Here is a 19652-nt window from a genome sequence, read left to right on the forward strand (position 1 = left end):
ATGAGTCAGACTCAAATTGCCTATATGTCTTCCATGTGCAGTTGTAATGAATGAAAAATACATTTACTGCTTAACTCTCATTATATCCTTAGCATTGTAACATTTCTATGTATTTATATACACTTATAACAAATACTAAGACACAACTTCATCATTTCTCATACTAGGTCTGGCTTTGGGAGGTAAATAATGGGAATGGGGTTAGAAAAGATATCAAGAGTAATATAATAGTAAATAGTGTTTTTATTTTATTTTATTTTATTTTATTTTATTTTTTACTATATTGCAGGGGGTGGTATCAGTGTCCTATCTGTCTTGCAAAGTTTTGTGGAAGAATCAGCATCTGGTTGGTGTTTCTTTACCTCAAGAGAAATCCTGTACGGTGTTCTGTTGCGTATGCCTCCAGCTTTGTTTTCTACTGTCTACCAGTGGAAAGGAGTATTTGTTCCTGTTGAGGTAAATGTTTGTTTTTGAACACCAGACATGCTAGTTAATAAGGAATTTAAGTCACAATCTTACTTTTTTTTTATTCTTCTTGCAGAATTTCAGTATGTGGAATCCTACAAGTTGTGTGTCTTTCCAAATTGGAGCCTCTTCCTACCTTGTGGTTACTCATGGAGGAGCCACACAGGGAGCTTCTAACAACAGTGTGTATGCATTCATGGCTGGACACAGATTGTTGTGGGTAAATCGATTTTAATTTTAAAATCTTAAAATAGTATGGGTTGGCAAGGACCAAGGGAGGTCCTCCAGTCTGGCCATGTTTTAGAAAAAAGCACTCTGTGTGACAAGAGTTAGTTTTGTGTCCTAAAATACTACATAACTTCAGTGATGTAAGTTTGTCATAGTTAGTTGTTTACATTGTTTGTATTTTTTATATATTTACATTTGAGGGTGCAGGGAGGATTACCTGGGAATCACAGAATCACAGAATTGTCTAGGTAGGAAGAGACCTCCAAAATCACCTAGTCCAACCTCTGACCTAACATTAACAAGTCCTTCACTAAACCATATCACTAAGCTGAACATCTAAACGTCTCTTAAAGACCTCCAGGGATGGTGACTCAACCACTTCCCTGGGCAGCCCGTTCCAATGCCTAACAACCCTTTCGGTAAAGAAGTTTTTCCTAACATCCAACCTAAACCTCCCCTGGCGCAACTTTAGCCCATTCCCCCTTGTCCTGTCACCAGGCACGTGGGAGAACAGACCAACCCCCACCTCTCTACAGCCTCCTTTAAGGTACCTGTAGAGTGCGATAAGGTCGCCCCTGAGCCTCCTCTTCTCCAGGCTGAACAACCCCAGCTCCCTCAGCCGCTCCTCATAAGACTTGTTCTCCAGACCCCTCACCAGCTTCGTTGCCTTTCTCTGGACTCGCTCGAGCACGTCCATGTCCTTCCTGTAGCAAGGGGCCCAAAGCTGAACACAGTACTCGAGGTGTGGCCTCACCAGAGCCGAGTACAGGGGCACAATCACTTCCCTAGCCCTGCTGGCCACGCTGCTTCTTATACAGGCCAGGATGCTGTTGGCCTTCTTGGCCACCTGGGCACACTGCTGGCTCATATTCAGCCGACTATCAACCAATACTCCCAGGTCCCTCTCGGCCAGGCAGCTTTCCAACCACTCATCTCCCAGCCTGTAGCTCTGCTTGGAAGTGGGGGAAGAAATTCTCAAGCAATCAAGTCATAGAACATTTTCTGGAAAATGTATGATAAGTTATGTTAATTCTGTAAATTAGTTGCTTATATATATATATATATATATAAAATATAAAGTTTTAAAAGCTATTTCATGTATAGTTTTATACATAATTTTGGAATTCTTAACATTCTATGCGTACTTTTTCTCACTATATACAATGTAATATAAAATGTATTTGTTTATATACATATGTAGATAAACATAGTCACCCTCATATTTCCCTTGCAGATACAGACTCTTTCTGTTCTGGATACCAGACGTGTGAAACATTTTGCAGTGGAGGAAGAAGACTATTTGATTATTGTGAGTCACACAAACAGTTCCAGTTCCATCCAGGTTTGAATATTCTTCAGTCTTCTCTGGCTTTAATGTGGGTAGTTTGCTTAGTTCTGAAAGGATAATGAAAGGAAGTAAATCTATAAGCATGTATTTCTGACATATTATTTTTGTTTCTATTGGAAATTTATAACAGTTAAAATTCCAGACTTGTTTGGATGTATAAATACTCTCTACCTGAGTGTATAATTTACATCTGGTTTGTTTTTATTGCTACTGTTATTTCAGTTTTGAAATGTAGCATGTAAACAAAGAAGTAGCTTCTGAATATAAACCTGTTCCTCTGAAGAGCAGGCACAGCTTCTTGCAGTAGGGTTAATTACCAATTACTGAGGGAACATTGTCATAATATATGCATTTTATAACACCCTCTGGGATAAGATGCTGTTGTTACTCCAGCAGATGATATTTGCAATAATACAGAGGTTGTATTAGTAGAACGAGTAGCTATGCCTTATTGACAGCATTCTGACAATATAATTTTGTATAGGACTTCTCTGAAAAAACATAAGAACATAAGAAAATGTTAGAGCCACAGTACTAAGCCAAGCTGCTTCTGGGATTTGTGGATATCTTCAAAATCTGTTACCTACAATAGCCTAAAAAAGTGACCAGTGACCTAAATGATTGTCCTGAGTACATTTATAGCTAGCTATCTAATAAACGACTTCATGATGGTGAAAACCTATTTTTAATGGGTGTAGGAGCTCCTAAAAATACCAGTGATGATATGTCAGTGCTTTGTGTATGTTGACTATGTTCATTTACAGAAACAAACAAACAACAACAACAACAAAAACACACAAATTGCATTACGTGATACATTTTTATCTGAAATCTTTTAAGGTTTTCATTAGCTGAACTAATTGGTTGCTAGGAAATGTATGCCATCAGTGGACTGGTTTGCGGATTGGATTAACTTGTCTGTGGGAGTTTGATATTTCTATGGTAACAGTTTCTTCATTCTGCTGTGATATTTGATCTGTGTCTGATTGTCTGTTCCTTTTCTTCCTCATTAGTCTGCCTTAATCACAGTGAATGAGCCCAGGGGCAGAAATGAATTTGTGCCGCTCACTCTAATTAGAGAGAGGGGAACCTATGGGACGGTCGTCATAACTTTTGAGGTGAGTTTATCCAAAAGACTTCATACAGTAGTCTGTTGGATTAAACTGAGAGGCTGTAATCATAATTTATTGAAGTGTTTGCAAAAGGGGAAGAAGGACAAAATACCTACATCTACATTAGGTAGATCTGTTTCATAAAAGGGATTCATATTAACCGTCATATAGAAAATACTGTAATTATCTGACTGTTTAATTGACTGTTTAACGTTAAGAGGTACTAGAGAAAACCGAGTATATTCTGTCATTTAGAAAGGTACGTGAGGCAACATCAGTATGTATTACTAGAAAATAATGCATATTAAGTATGTAAGAAGTGTCTTATCTAAGTTTTTTTAATTTTTTTAAAAAATATTTATTTTACATACAAATATTCAAGTGAGTCTTTAATGATTATCCCAACTTTGAACTGTGAGTGCTCAGGATTTGGTGAATTTCTGTATCTATAATCATCTGTATCTTGATCTCTATCTTGAATCCCCTGCAAATGAAGCTTTTGAAATAATTAATCATGTTGAATACTTATCCTGTTATTTACATATGTGATTTGAATGTGATACAATTACTGACTTCATTGCTTTCTTTTTCTTATCTAGCTCAGACTCTATTATTTACTTTAAAATTATATATAAAATCTTTCATATAGATATTTCTGTACTAGTTGCCTGGTCCTATAGGGTAAGGCTTTAATCTAGACCTCAAAGCTTTAGTCTAGACCTGTCAAAACCAGAAAAGCTTTGCACTGGATTTTATTAATACTAAATATAGCATGAATAGTTAAAGTACTGAATATGATTCTCTGTGCAATTTTTTGCAAATATGTTTGTTTTAAGGTACAGTAAATCTTACTCTCTGGACAATTACTTAGGTCTGTCTCACATCATTATATATGTATGTTGAAAAATAATTTACAAAATGTTCTAAAACCAAAAAATCCCATATGACCTTTAAGAGGCTTTGTAGTATTTTGAGTTTGACTGTTAAATTTAGTATCTTTAATATCACAAGTTAAGATAGAAGGGACACAAAACCAGTAAGTACTATTACTTTGTCTTGGAATTTATTATGAAATACTATTGATTCAAACTGAATTTGCATGAATATCCTTTCTGTAATATGAAAGAGTCAGTTATGCATCAGAATATACTAAAGAGTCCCCATAGGCCTATATGGAAGTAGTTTTCTTCCTCTTATTCTGGAAATACGGGATTTCTTCAGAGTGGTTGTTCTGACTTACACTGTCTGCCAGAAAAGAGCAGATTTTCACAACTGAATGTTCATGTAAGTTGTAAGTTGGAGATGGCTGAACAGATAGTCATTTGTTATGCAAGTCACACTGCATATTGGTTATTGTACTTGCACTGGATTTGTATTCCTGCTTTATAGACTTCTCATCAGACAAATCAATTCTTTGCAGATAAAAGATGGTCCAAACCCAGCTGAAGAAGACCTAAGTCCAGCTAAGGGAAATATTACATTCACACCTGGGAGATCAAAGCTGATTTATAATTTAACAGTGCTTGATGATCAGGTAGGAACAAGCTGACTTCATCTTAGGCTTTGATACGTAGAAGGTTAACTGAAGTTCTGGAAAGACTTAGAGTAATAAGTTACAAAAAGGCTTGGCTTAAATAAGGTTAAAAGCAGTTCTATTTGATGAAGTGATGTTAAATTTTGGCTCTCTGGTCTATTATTTTTACTCTTTCCAAGCTCCCTCTTTAATTCTCATCAGTGAATAGTTTTAGTTTATGTGCATATCCTGGCTGAGCAGACATGTTATCTTTGTCACTAAAGAAAGAATATTACACATTGAAGATTCACAGGGAAAAGGCAGATTCAAAAATATTTTTTGTCGTTGTTTGTTTGTGGTTTTTTTTTTTCAAATATGTTTCAGGGTAGAAACATATTTGAAAAAATCCTAAAAATAGATGAGATTCCTGAAACAAACATGCAGTCTTGTGGAAAGCATGAATACTAGGTGATAATTAACATTTTTCTGTTTTCAGATTGGCCAATTGAAAAAAAAAAACAACACACACACAAAAAAACCAAACCAAAACAAAAAAAAACCACAACATAACTCATAGGTTGTGAGGCTTTCTTTTTATCTCAGAGTAAACAAAACATTCTTCTAATTTGCAACTTGTGATTTTCCTTTTTTCTTACCTGCACTTTTCTTTTGTGTTTTTCTTTTCCTTTATAATAAGCTTAAGAGGGAAAACTGAGACATCAAAATAAGTATATATGATGCAAAACAACTTAGTAAGAAATTCATAAGAAAACAATAATGGTGAAAGGTGTGTGTCTCAGAAGTGAGCACAGAACTGTAAAGCAGCTTGTTTCCTTTTTACTCTTAGTTATAAAAAATGTCCTTCCACATTTCTACTGATACTCTAGTGTTAAGAGGCTGTGCCAACCTGGGGTGCTGAAGTGTAGAAACATCTCTTTCCAATTCAATGTAATATTTCAGTGACTTACACACAGAAATAAATTATTAGGGTCTTTTCTCTTGGGAGGATGTGATTTTATTTATTTTTATTCTGAGAAATGCTCTCAAACTTCTGTTTCTAAAAGTTTGATCTGTATTTGGTGTGTCTAGTCAACGTCTTTCCACTCTTTGAAAGTCTTTCACAAGTGTATGTGAAAGATGAATTTTGCACAAAAACCTTTATTGATGATGATGATGATAGAGTTCACAAGAATCCAGTAACACTACTGTCAGAACTTAATTTGAGCTTTTAGGATCTGAGTTAGGGAAACCAATGAAACAAGTATTTTTCTGAATTGTGCAGCCTTACAGAAGGTAGGGGACTGCAGTTCTGATTTCCACAGCTCTGCATTTATAGTACTTTTCCTGTGCAGGTTTCCTTTTTAAGTATAATTGCAACTTTAAGAGAAAATTAAAGAGGCAAGGCAGCACTGGAAATCATTTATACTATTATATTCGAAGTTTGACTCATGTATTTATTGGTCAATCATGATGTAATTGAAAGCTCCACAATGCCTTATTTATGTAGGATACTAAGATTTTATCTGCAACTAAAATGGCATGTACGTTCTGACTGTCAAATGCGTATTTTTGTACTGCAAGACAGTATATGAACTAGTGAACTAAAACAAGCGTAAGTTAACATCAATTTTAATAAGATAAAATAGGAAATAGTAGTGTAGGAGAGAGGTGACAGAGAGCTTGCAAATCTCACGCTGGAAAAAAAAACAAACAACCTGCATCAGTCAATAATATTATGCAAGTTTAAGTGCCACAAGTCAAACAAGGGACAAAATTGGCCTCAGCTACAAAGACAGCGGCGTGCATACCCTTTGTGCCCTGAAACAGGATCTAAGGGTGGCCAATTAACAAATGTGTAAAAAGAGAAGAAATATTGGACCACAAGGAATTCTGAACTTTTTTTGCTCAGTAAACAGAACTACATGGAAAGGATTCATCAGCCCTATAACAAAGCAATGCCATTAGTAACACATAAGCAATTTTGTTGTGGAATTTATCTCAGAAGCAAATAATACTGTTTTTTCTGAGAGTCCACAACAAGAATGAGATGTGAGGATCTTATGTAATATTTAAATATTTCCTTCTAATCTCTCTGTATTAATAAAATAATGATATTTTCCAGTTAAACAGACTTAGCCTATCAAGACTGGGGAATAAAATGTAATAATATAAAGTAAAAAATATTAAATTCTGCAATTCAAGGCTTATAAACCCTTCTTTTTTGTCTGCTGCATCAGTTATTAGAGACTAAAGAGCTAAAACTAAAGTGCAGTTCTAAACAAACCACATGTAGAAATGCCAAAGTCTAATTAATAGATAAGCATCAGCAAGCACATTCTCAGAGCTGTGACTGAAGCTGTGCTGGGAATGTGAGTCTGTCTGAAAGTAGGAACTGTTCTTTTTCCCGTTGAATAGGAACAAAAGGGCCAAGGTAGGTTGTGTTCATATGTTGTTCCTCTGTTCTTTCAGGCATGCATAGATGTAAAATGGTGTTAACATCAGCAAATAAAGATGTCAGACTAAATAACTGTCAGGAACACTTGTGTCCAAGCAGAGCAACTTCCACAAGTTGAGTTAGGATCTCCTCACACTCTCTAGTTGGAAAGATAGAGCTTCATCTGATTCTTGCCTAGTTTTTGTTTGCCCTTTTTTTTTTTTTGTCTTTTCCCACTTTTTCATATTTCCATAGCATAGAAGTATGTCTTAGAAAATGGAAACATTCAATTTTGAGAAGGGATTTTCAAAGTTGCAAGCGAGTTTCTTTTTGCCTGTTTATTTTAATGTGAAAAGGGTTGTAATGTTTATATTATTTCCCTTTATTGCTAAATATACATAACATATTTCTAAGTAAGTGTTCTGCATGTATTTGAAATGGGACTTACACCCTGTTGCTACTATTATTTTTCCAGATACCTGAAAATGATGAATTGTTTGTTGTTCATCTCAGGAGTGTGGAGGGAGGGGCTGAAATCAACACCACAAGGAATTCTGTTCAGATTAATATTAAGAAAAATGACAGCCCTGTGCGATTTGCTCAGAGCACTTACATGGTGCCTGAGGAAGTCGAAATGCTCACAATTCAAGTGATTCGTGGTAAGGATGACAGTGGAAAATTAATTGGACCTGATGAATGTGAAGTCTCCGTCAGTTACACCATCATAACTGGGAATTCAACAGCACACGCGCAGCTCAATTTAGACTTCCTAGATCTTCAGCCAAATACAACTATTGTCTTCACACCTCTAGTTCATGAAGTATATATGAAATTCAAGATCCTTGATGATGCCATACCAGAAATTGCTGAGACCTTCCAAATTATGCTCCTTAAGGACACGTTACAGGGAGATGCTGTTTTGGTTAATCCATCTGTTGTTCACGTCACCATCCAACCAAATGATAAACCCTATGGAGTGCTTTCAATCAACAGTATCCTGTTTACTCAAACTGTTATCATTGATGAAGACCAAATTTCAAGGTACTACAGATCTTCAAACAGTATCTCGTCATGTTAAGGGATTTGTTTGGCACTGTAAAGCATCCTTAGGATTTCACTGACAGTAATTATAAAATCAGTAGTGAAAAATTAATATAGAAATCACCTACTGTGTAATTATTATAAACGATATAGAATTTTCAAGGGAGAAAATGTCTAATTATGCAGAAGTATTTTAATATTTATGAACTATATATGAGAACTGTAAATATTTAATGACATTATCAAAATACTGAAAAACCCTTAATCTAAAAGATGGATCAGTGAAGTTGTGATGCGGCCACACACCCATTCATACAAGTGGAAAATATATTTCAGGCTTCCTTTCCCAGTAAATCTTTGTCTATACTGTATTTAAAGTCAGTCTCTGGTTAAAAAATGGTGGTGAGTGTCTTCTGTGAAGTACTGAATACCCATAGACTTCCAAAAAAGTTAAATACATGTAATTTTACAGATAAATTAAAAACAAATCTCCACACAAATCTTTACAAGCAGAACTAATATCTATACAATATTGCCAGTTTTAGTAAAAATGTCCACTGCTAGCTAGTGATGGTGGTTCATCCCCAGAGAAAGAGGTAATGTATCAACCTATGATTTTATGAACAATTTCTAGTATGTAGAGCCCAGCACTTCAATATTCACTTTTTTTTTTTTTCTTTCTTATACACAGATACAGGAAACGTGACATTTCCATAATCACAAATATTGATAAATTATATTTCAGTGCATAGGCAAATAGTTGAGTCACTTTATTTTAAATAAAATCATTATTTAAACACTCATGCCTGACAATTGTATTTTGATATAGTCCATAAAACAGTGTAGAAATTTAGTTGAGAAAAAGTTTTCTGAAATTTAACATCTTTCCTGAGAAAAAATATAAACATGCCAACTTTCCTCTTCTCAGTATCTTTCTTACTGTAAACAAAATAAATTTTAACTAATGTCTTTAGATATATTACTCATGTCTTTATGTATATTATCTCATGAATAAGCAACCTGAGAAAAGTCTACTTCTGTGGTATGATTTCACAAATTTTAAGTCCTGACTCAAATGTCAGTAGCAGCAGTTAATATCGATTCCACTGAAGTCAGTATAAATCTGCCAGGGAACAGATAGCTAAGTAAACCGATATTAATTATAATTGCATGTTACAGATTTTTATTTTCATTCAAAACCACAGGTTTGAAGGGATCACGATCGTAAGAAATGGTGGAACACATGGAAATGTTTCTGTGACCTGGGTCATAACTCGAAATAGCAGTGATCTGTCACCTGTGACTGCAGACCTTGTTCCAGAGACCGGGGAGATACATTTTGATCAAGGACAGATGCTGGTCACACTTTCACTGACCATTATTGATGATAACATACCAGAAGAAGCAGAGCCCTATCTTCTGAAGCTCTTAGCTCATACAATACAGGGAGGCGCAGAAGTCAGCGAACCATCTGAGGTAAGTTTGATTTCAGAACTTGTTTTGAGGAGGTGATAGATAATAATTAGGGAGTAGGATTAGGATTAGGATCCACCAGTTTTGGTGGATTGGCTAAATTGAAGTAGTTGTGCTTGAGTTTAAGTGAAGCAAGCTGATGTATTCTCAGTATAAAGAGCCACATCCAAAGTCTTTGGCTTAACATATTTTATAAGGCCAGACCTATTTAATGCAGTAGCATTTAGCTTAGAATATTCCCATCATAAATATCATTGCATAACTGCTATCTTGATTGGTTGCTTGCTAAGAGAAGGTTGAGCATTTATTTTCACTTGCTTATTTGCTGTAGGTACTGGAATGTTTTACACAGAGTAACAGCTTCAAGAGGATGGCTTAGTGATTAAGACTAACCTCTGAACTTTTAAATAAGGGGTAATTAGCATTACTGACAATTCTGTGACTCAGGTCCCTACTTTGCTTTTTGAACATATGATTGGAATGAATTTGGTGAATTAAATGATTTTTTCACAGTCTGAAATATATTCAAATTATTCACTTTGGCTGCTGAACCAAAAATCAGTTATTCAAAGCTCATTCTGACATAGATGAGGCATAGCAGGAAAGTTGCTGCTATCAGTGGTGTGCTGCTTGTGCACAAGCAACACTTTGGGGCTGTCAATCTGATTTCTTTCTTGAGTGCCAATTCACTAACGATAAAAATGTATGATGACAGTCAGGACATACTTTCATGAAAACGTGAAAACTGTGGTGTATATTAATTGTAGCATTGAGTAAGTGATGCTGTTTTCTGTTTTGCAGCTTTTGTTTTACATTCAGGACAGCGATGATGTTTATGGCGTAATAAAGTTTTATCCTTTGGAGAATCAGAAGATTGAAAGTAATCCAACAGGACGCTTTTTATCCTTGAGTTTTGTAAGGGAGAAAGGAACAGTTGGAAATGTGCAGTTAGTTTATACTGCACTGTATATTCCAGCTGGAGCTCTGGATCCTGAGAGAGCAAAAGATGGCATTCTAAATATGTCTAGAAACAGCATCCTCCTGTTTCCAGAAGGAAAAACACATCATACTTTGAGTATACCAATAAGAAAAGATGCATTTCTTCAAAATGGTGCTCATTTCCTCATACAGGTATCTCAGCTGTTTTGTTTTTGTTTTTGTTTTTTAGCTTATTTAATATGAGGAATATGATTCAATAATTGATCCTTCCCCTTGACTGTAATTTAAATGACCATTCCTGTAAAAAAAAAAAAAGTGCTTAGCTCTGAAGCAAAGATTTTCTTATTTAAAAAGACATCTTTCATAACTATGCTATAAAGTTTTCTATCCCTAATCATTAGTAATTAAACAAATTTTAAAACTAAAGAGGATTCAGGTACTAATCATGGAATTTATCAAAATGAGATCAGCGTTGTCTGTTGCTTGCCCCTTGAAGCATGTTTCTGCTTGGCCTCTGACTTGGAACGTGAAAAAAATAAGGTTCTTAAAATTAAATTACTGAAGCAGGAAAAATTTCAGAAATGACATGCAAGTAAATGTATCTTGGGCTTGATACAGGTCCTTCTCCAGCAGGTCATCCCCCAGCCTGTACTGATACTTGCGGTTGTTCCTTCCCAAATGCAGGACTCTACACTTGCTCTTGTTAAACCTCATCTGGTTTCTTCCTGCCCAACTCTCCAGCCTGACCAGGTCCCTTCCAACCCCTACAATTCTGTGATACTGTGATCTTTGCTCTTCCAGCTGAACTATTCTAAATTAAAAAGGGTCAAATATACATTATATATTATATGTATATTATATTGCATTTATATATAAATTTGTTAGGAGAACTTACTTTTTTTTTTCCCTGTATAGTTTTCTTCACTTTTTTCTTTCCTTTTTTTTTTCTATCTCAATTTGTAAAAGATAACTTTTATCATCGTTGAAGGTGTTGATGTTATATCCATGAATTTCAAATTTGCCAGGTTTTATATTTTCCTTATAGTCTACCAAAGACGTTGTAATCACTTCTAAGACCTTTGAAAGATTTCCTCCCTCCACATCCTTCTCCCTACATTCTCTTACAGGAGGAATAATGAGAACAAAAAGTTTTGCCAGAATTATATTGTTTATCTAATATGCAATTTTATTTATTTATTTATTTATGGCATTCACAGTTAGATTAGGAATTGCCTTCTGAAATACTAGAACACGTTAGTATGTTTTATGATTGCAAGAGGTTTGAGAGATCCACAAAATTCTTAAATGTCTAATTCCATGTATTCAATGTTTTTGTTTTTTTTTTTTTTTTTTTTGTCCTTTGACTGTAGTCAAGACACACATCTGATAAATATTTCAGAATGTTCAGTCATTCCAAGCACTTTGCCTGGATTTTCAAACTGTAGATTCCAATCTGTTTTTTTTTTTTTCTGTACTTTCTCCATGAACTATAAATAAAATCTTTGTTTGAAGAAATTAAATCAGAGGAGCTTTCCAGCTCAAATAATTAATTTAGAAACTCATAGAGAAGGAAAACACCACTATTTATCACTGTGACAATCCTTCTGCATCGTGAATAAATGATAATCTCAGTGAACATGTTTAGAATGAGTTGTACTTAGGCAAAATAAAGAATTGACTCAGGAATCAGCAGAGAAGCAAATGAAACTGTAGGATGAATAAAGGTACAGGAGATAATGTTAATGTGAGATATATTCCTTAGTGACACCTTCAATTAAATAACGTGCTGTAATCAGAGATGCGGTTTTTGGTATAGCTAGGAAGATTAACTCTGAAAATTAAGCTCATAAACTAATTGTTATTGTTCAAATAACTATATATTTTTTTCTCTTTGTACTGGTTTCCTTTAAAAGGTACTAAAGGAAACATTGCAGAAAGAGTAAAATCTCTGTTCTTTATTGATTATTACTTTATTCCAAAGGTACCATACAGGATCCAAATACAGCATACACTTTAAATAGAGCAAATTGTTTTGGCTGTGTAGTATTTCAGAAAGTTTACTGAGCTAATAACCGCACAATGGTGCACTTTCATCCTGTTAATTGCAGAATCGGGGCCTATGCTAGGAGAAAGCTCAGAAAAGAGGAGAAACAAACAGTGCCATCATCTGTTCTTCAGACTTTTGATAACAAGTTGGAATGGTTGAGAATCAGTTACTAAATACAGTATTTGTAAAACATTTCCATCTATCATCAGATAAATGTTCATGCATATTTCTGGGTGTTACTCAAGCAGTTGTGGAACAAAATATGATACAGCCCACATATTTATAGAGTTTGGTTTCAAGAACTGTAAGACTTTAAAAATCATCTTTTGAAATGGTGAACCATGATTACTATATGAATTTAAGAAAGGCCACTATTTTATCCCCAAAAAATAAAGCTTTACTCTATGATAACACCTGATAACTCCAAGAAAAAATGTCAGTGGGAGTTTATGCCCCAGTGAAATGTTCACAGAAATATATGCAAATCTGTTATGGAAACATTTATTGTAATGATGCATGTAGACAGAATCACATGGAATAAATAATATTTAAAGGAAATAATTAAACAGGCAAGTTCTGCTTTCCTTGGTGTGTCACTACTGGTGCTGGGCTTAGCGAGTGATGCTTCCCTTTTAAAGAAAAGGATGAAAAAAAATCTATTTCCTCTTAGTATCTATAATCTATCAGAAATGCAGTGACAAGTAAAATACAGTTTTGAAATACTGTACTGAATTTAAATTCTTAATGTGGCTCTGGTAGTTCTTAGATAGAGAATTCCTTAAAATTTTGTGGAGAGGAAAGAAAAGTGGATTATTATTTGGCTGTTTGATCAAGGGCTGTAAATTATTATGACTTCAGTGATTTCCCTAGATTTTTATCAATGCAAGACACAAAAAATGATGTTAGACAATTGCCTATGCTGCTCATCAATGACTGTTGTTAATAGCTCTAGTAATGTATCAGCTGATCTGGAACAGAGTCTCTCTCTCTGGCTTGATCTGTGTTTAATTACATACACTAACATGATTTGTCTGGGAGGTGTACCATTCTGCTGACAGCTCAACAATATCCACTTAATTTCTTTGACATGTCTACTTACAAATTTTTATAACAGCAGTGCTATCAGTAGGAAGAATTTGCTCTGGAGATGTATACTTCCTTTATATGAAAATTACTCTGAAATGTCAGAACTGTTCTGACTTGGTGCTGAGGCTTCTTATTTCTCACTTTTCTTTTACTTTTTCCTACAGCTGGAAGGAGTTGAACTGGTGAATAGAATTCCTCTAGTCCCATCTGTGAGTCCTAGATTAGGCGAAATTCGAAATATTTCTTTGAGGATTACTCCAGATATTGCAAATGGAGAAATAGGCTTTATTAGCAATCTACCGATTATTCTTTCTGAACCAGAAGATTCCCCTGCTACGCTGGTAAGTAAGCCTTTTTATATTGTCTTTTGCTATGGAAAACTTATTTGGAGAAGGTGGAGTTTGCTGTATTCAGTGTAGCATTTGACAATTAATGTGAGGAAAAGCCTTCCTGTAAGTTCTGTCTTATCCTAAATATTCTCTTCTTTAAAAAAAAAAAAAAATGCTCTGAAATAATCTGTTACTGATTTCCAGAGAACTGAGATTGGTCTTTGCTTTCTGTGTAAGTATCTAAAACCAGTTAGCCCTTGATGCTCACACAGAGCAAAAGATACTGCAGTTAGTCTCTCTCACCAATTGCGAGCATAGTCATGTAAAGTAGGACTGAGACAAATCCTGAATAAGATAGATCATTTCCCATTCTCAAATTAGAACTGGCCAAACTTTTGTTTTTATTATTATTTATTCAAATAGTAATTTGCAAGGGAGTAATCGGTTTTGCATCTACTTTTGCAAGTCACAACAAATTAATGTGTTTCACAGGTTTCCATTGCATTGCATCGAGATGGGACTGATGGTCAAGCAACTGTGTTCTGGAGTTTGAAACCCTCTGGTCCCAATCAAAAGGCGGTAACACAGGATGATATAAGTCCTTTTAACGGCTCCGTGGTTTTCTTATCTGGACAAAGTGATACCACAATTAACATCACCATTAAAGCTGATGATGTACCTGAAATGAACGAAACTGTGTTATTAACTTTGGACAGGTATTGTACCCTATTCTCTATTCATATGTATCAGCTGCAGTACTCAATTTATGCATAACAGATTAGCACAGTGTTAATTACATGGTATTGCTTGCATTGTGTTGATATGTGTCTGAAGAAATAGTGGGCCCTTGTTTCAGACTGTGTATGGGTTCTTTGACTGGAGATCAATGTAAGAAACCATTTTGCATTTATTATCTAATGACTTAACTGTTTATATTTTCATGAAAATTCTGTATGCTATTTAGAAAGTTCTTTCAGTTTTGATCTTTTTTATAGCTCTTGGTTTTAACACTTTTTTTTTTTCGGAAAAATAATATTTAGTAAGATAATGGGAAAAACTAAAGTGAGAACTAAAAAGCAATGCAGAACTTTTTCTGTCAGAAAAAACATTTATAACTTGGGTGTCACTGTAGAATTAGACTTGCAGTTTATTTGTTTGATCTGCATGTTCAATATTCCTTGATAATTAGATACTTCTGTCAGCTCATAGCCCCCAGAATATCCCAGTGTGACTATTATTGCAGTCTTCTGCTAATGAGAATGCAGTGGGGTTTCTGAAGCACAGTGTTCTGGTCTCCCTTCTCATCTAGTGGAGGATTTTAGGATAACAGGCTGTAAGGGCCCTCAGGTGATACTATTATCTGCATGTGAACACTGTTCAGAAAACTTAAATTAGTTTATAATCAGGAGTCTTTTCCCTCTTTGAGTTACTAACAAGAGTGTCTTGGCTATATCGTCTGTCCTGCTTCCCACAGCTCAGTTACATAAGTAAATACAGAAATACCACCACACGTGCTCTTGTATTACCTCCTATTTGTCTAAGGTACATTTTCCACTTTTACTGAAAACATACTACAGTGGTCTGCCAGCACCAGCTTCCACACTGAACATCTACTACTTACATAGTCCTTACCTTATGCAGAAGAAGTATTTTTATTCTGTACAGGAAGCGTAGGCTAGCTCTTAGATATCCACAACAGATATCCACAGTGATTCCACATTAGCAAACAATAGGCAAGAAGCTCCTCACGCTGTTGTTGATCACTAGAAGATCCCATTTCAGAAAACATGGTTTTCGAACATCTTTATGGCACACAGGGAAGATGTTATTCCTTTGCGGGATTGGCTTGCTTGATTAAAAGGTGGCTGGTTAATGCATGTAGTTCAGAACTAGTTATTTTATTCTACCTTGGCTACTCATTACATTAAAAAGGCAATCCTTTTCAGAATAAAAACAGAGACTATTGCAAGCAGTTCTCCGCTTTCTTTCTGTGGGAGAAACTGGTTTGTCTCAAGGAATTTTTTTAGAGTCTCTGGCACAAAGGGGGAAACTAGGATTAGAAATGATGGTTCAAGTTTTGAGTGTAAGGTGGCCAAGAATGCAGAGTGGTATTGAGGTAAACAAGTAAGTAGATAGAAGTAAGCAGCATGAAAGGGTAACTTTTTTGATTCACGTGTGTGAAAGTACAGTTTTCTGCCATTTATCCTGAGTTACAACTGTAGGCTATACCTTGAAAATGGTGGCTGCAACAGGGATTGAACTGGCAGCTGAACAAATACAACCAGTGTTCTGCTTTTGCTGTGTATGGTGCAAGCCGTAGGCTCTGTTGATCATGAAGTGGATGGTGAAAAGTGTGCCAACAGTAAGCAGCTTTCCCACACTTGGCAGGGTCAGAGAGTGAACCGAGGAACAGGTGGTCTGTCCTGGAAAAAGAAGTAAGCAAGGAGGAGATAGAATCTGAACTTTTCTCTAGACCTTGGTAGCATCCCTCACTTCAACTAATTAGCAGAAGCCAAGAATGAAATGACTGCAGAGATCATCCTTTCAGTACTAGACATGACTCTTCAAATTAGGGTTGAAGGATACTGGCAGGGTTACGTGTACGCCCGTGCTATTGCTTTCAGCCTGGTTGGTATTTTGTGGACAAATAGAAGATTTCAGTTTCCGAGGCTGGCAGCCAGCACCTCACAGCAGTAGTGAATGAGCATGAAAACAAAGATGCACTGTGCTGTAGATGTGCTTGTACTGTTCCGTAAATTGTAGCATAAGTCAGCGAGAAAAGAAAGCATGTAAGAACTTTAATGAAACTACAGACATAGACATATGTTCATAAGCATTCAATGTATTGCAATTATTAATAGCACGGGTAAAATAATCAAAATAATTAGTTCTAACAAGGATGTATTATTTACGGCTTAGTGGTATTGTCAAGGCAGTTCAATTTTAAATAAGCTTTAAGTGCATCCATAACTATATTTTTTCCAAGCCATTAAAAACAATGTTATCCTTTCTTGCTTTATGCTCTCTATACTTAGACCACAGATATTAAAACTAGCTCTGAATTTTGTCCACAAACTGGAGGAAAATGTATAACATGAAAAATATGATTCCAAAGAACACAGATGAGTAATGATGAGTAATGAAGGAGCAAGAGAGTCTTGTATCTGCTGAAGCTTCTCTATATTTTCTTTTTTTAGGAGCAGATTCAGGTTGAATGCCTGCCCTATCTGAATAGGCCTGAATTGAGACCAAGCATAAATAAAACCAGATGTCTGTAGTGAAATCTATGTGAGAAAGGAAAGACCTTGGTCTTCTTGATGAATGTAGGTGGAACAGGCCATGGAAATTGTGTGTGTGCTTTGTGAGAGCATATATGCATACTAGGGCTGTTCATTTTACCTGGTAAGCACAAACAGAAATCAGTTTTTTTAAAATCTGATTGCTGTTTTTTTCCTTCTACACAACGTAATCTCTCACTGGCAGTTATCAGCCCCCCAGTTAAGGTGCAGACAGCTATCAGTTTGGCACCTGGCACAACCAGAGGGCCAGAACCTGCAGGGTATGTGGGCTGGGGACGTGGCCTGTGTTTGTGCTCATGAGTGAGTGGTGGTGAGACTGAGAACTTGGAGACTTTGGGATCTGGGGATAAATCACTTTTATTTTGTGGAAGTGATAATCAACAAACAGACAACTGTTTAGGCAGTCCTTATGCTCCAGCATTTTTTGAGTCTTAACTCATGGAAGTTAGGATGCCAGAACAGATCCATATGCATATGTTACGACATAAATCTCATTTACTATATATAATAAACTGAAGCAACGTTATTTGAAGATTTTTATTGTTCTAGTGATTTCTGTGATGGGATACAGATTTCCATAGGCTGACATTCTGTCATCAGTTTATGTGGAAAATGATTAGACCTATGAGTTATGAAGTAATTTTTTGAAAATTACAAAGTGTAAAATACAGACTTGACTATTTCACTGTGAAATATCTGGCAGTTTTTAAACATTTTTGGGTTTTAGAGGTTGCTACATGTCAAAAAGTTAGAAAAGCATAGGAGGGCCATTTAAATCACTGTGTAGTGTTGATGGACAGGGCTTAAGGGTTTATGTGTTGTGGGTTACTCACTGCCATACTGCTTAATGGAGCTAGGATTTTCTCCTTACTTGGTAATTCCCTTTGGTTAGTGTCTGTTTCAAAACCATATCTATCTTACTTATGTAAATTTTCATAGAATCACAGAATAGCTTGGGTTGGAAGGGACCTTAAAGATCATCAGTTTCCAACCCCAGTGCCATGGGCAGGGATGCCACCCATTAGATCAGGTCGGCCCACAGCCTAGTCCAACCTGGCCTTGAAAACCTCCAGGGATGCCTCAAGGGTTTGATCAGACTGCGTTTTAACGGGGAAAAAGTCATTTGAAAATAGTAGAATGTTGAAATGAGTGCGCTGGACACCTACTGCTTGTTTTCATTACTTCTCAAAATAACAACATATCTCTCCTGCTATGACTCAGAAAAATTAAAATAGCCTCAAAAATCAAATAAATGATGGATTAAACCTGGAGAGAAGGTGTTTCCTCTGATGAGAGGCACTATGGAAAGTCTAATGTGGCAAATCCTACTTTAATGCAGTTCTTTAGAGCTAGAGCCTGCCTCTAATTAAATCAGTAGATAATCCTGAAAAAATTGAAGAGGGGGTGAACACTGAATGCAAGCAAATTGAGTAATGTTCCACAAGCAATTTCACTTCCCCCTTTTTGAGATACCCTGATAGAAAAGAAAGTCTTTTAGAGAAGTGTGGTTTAATAATGACAGCCATGTAGATTCACAGTGGAAATTAAGTTTCTCATGTGTCTTTCAGAACACTCAGGTTCTGCAGAAATTCCAGATTTTGTCAAAAGTTATTAACTTCAAAGCTATTTTTCATTTATTTATTTAATTATTTTGTGGTTCTAGTTAGTTCTTAACATTGAAATTCTCATGGTACCTTAAACTTAGTCAAAACTCTAATTTCTCCTATTTTCTTGTACTGCATGTTTAAAAAAGTGTAAGAAACATTTTGAAGCTCCTGTCAGTTGTCCTAATTCATCTGTAGTTCTTGCTACATAATAATTATGATTTTTTTTACTGAAAGAATTTCCCTAATGATCAGTCATTTCACATTAGTCTTGTTGTATAAGAAATGCTTTACACACTTTGAGGTTGTATTTCTTTTGGCAGCATCATAAGCATTGCCAGGGTTTACTGTCTGTGACGATATGAAACTTCATGTCCATACATAGCCATTTTACAGGAAAAAATAAGCTGAGGATAAAAACAGGGAAGTGGCTTTCCCAGTGATTGGTATCACCTTATTCCTGGTCAAGAGTTCTTTTCACTAGCTGGAGGAGCTGCTGGCCACGGTTAAGCCACCATGTCAAAGCAGCTGTTTTAACTTTTATTGCTGCTTCTGAATAGCCCTCTTTGTCCTGTTTCCATACTGCTGTCAGAGGAACACCTAAAGAGCTGGTTTCACATACCACGAGGAGTGAAACGGGACTGAACTGGACCCGTGTAGTGTCAGGCAGTCTGGGAGCATCTCCTCCGTGGTGTAAGGGTGGTATATGAACGCCCCTCTGTTCTTCGAGGTTG

At 35.8% G+C, this 19652-nt stretch overlaps 1 protein-coding gene across 1 annotated transcript; it reads left to right on the forward strand.

Moving 5' to 3' along the window:
• Positions 1–195: 195 nt before the first annotated feature.
• On the forward strand, positions 196–15313 carry LOC310891385 (adhesion G-protein coupled receptor V1-like; the record flags this gene model as incomplete). The annotated part of the gene is made up of 7 exons (XM_083853659.1): positions 196–219; positions 542–685; positions 3055–3159; positions 4574–4687; positions 7576–8141; positions 9347–9617; positions 10416–15313. 7 exons carry the CDS (start codon positions 196–198, stop codon positions 10794–10796), a joined length of 1605 nt encoding a protein of 534 aa, XP_083709785.1. The 3' UTR covers positions 10797–15313.
• Between the last annotated feature and the right edge of the window lie 4339 nt (positions 15314–19652).

The sequence above is a fragment of the Anser anser genome, assembly GCF_964211835.1.
Source record: "Anser anser genome assembly, contig: HAP1_SCAFFOLD_196, whole genome shotgun sequence".
Taxonomy (NCBI): domain Eukaryota; kingdom Metazoa; phylum Chordata; class Aves; order Anseriformes; family Anatidae; genus Anser; species Anser anser.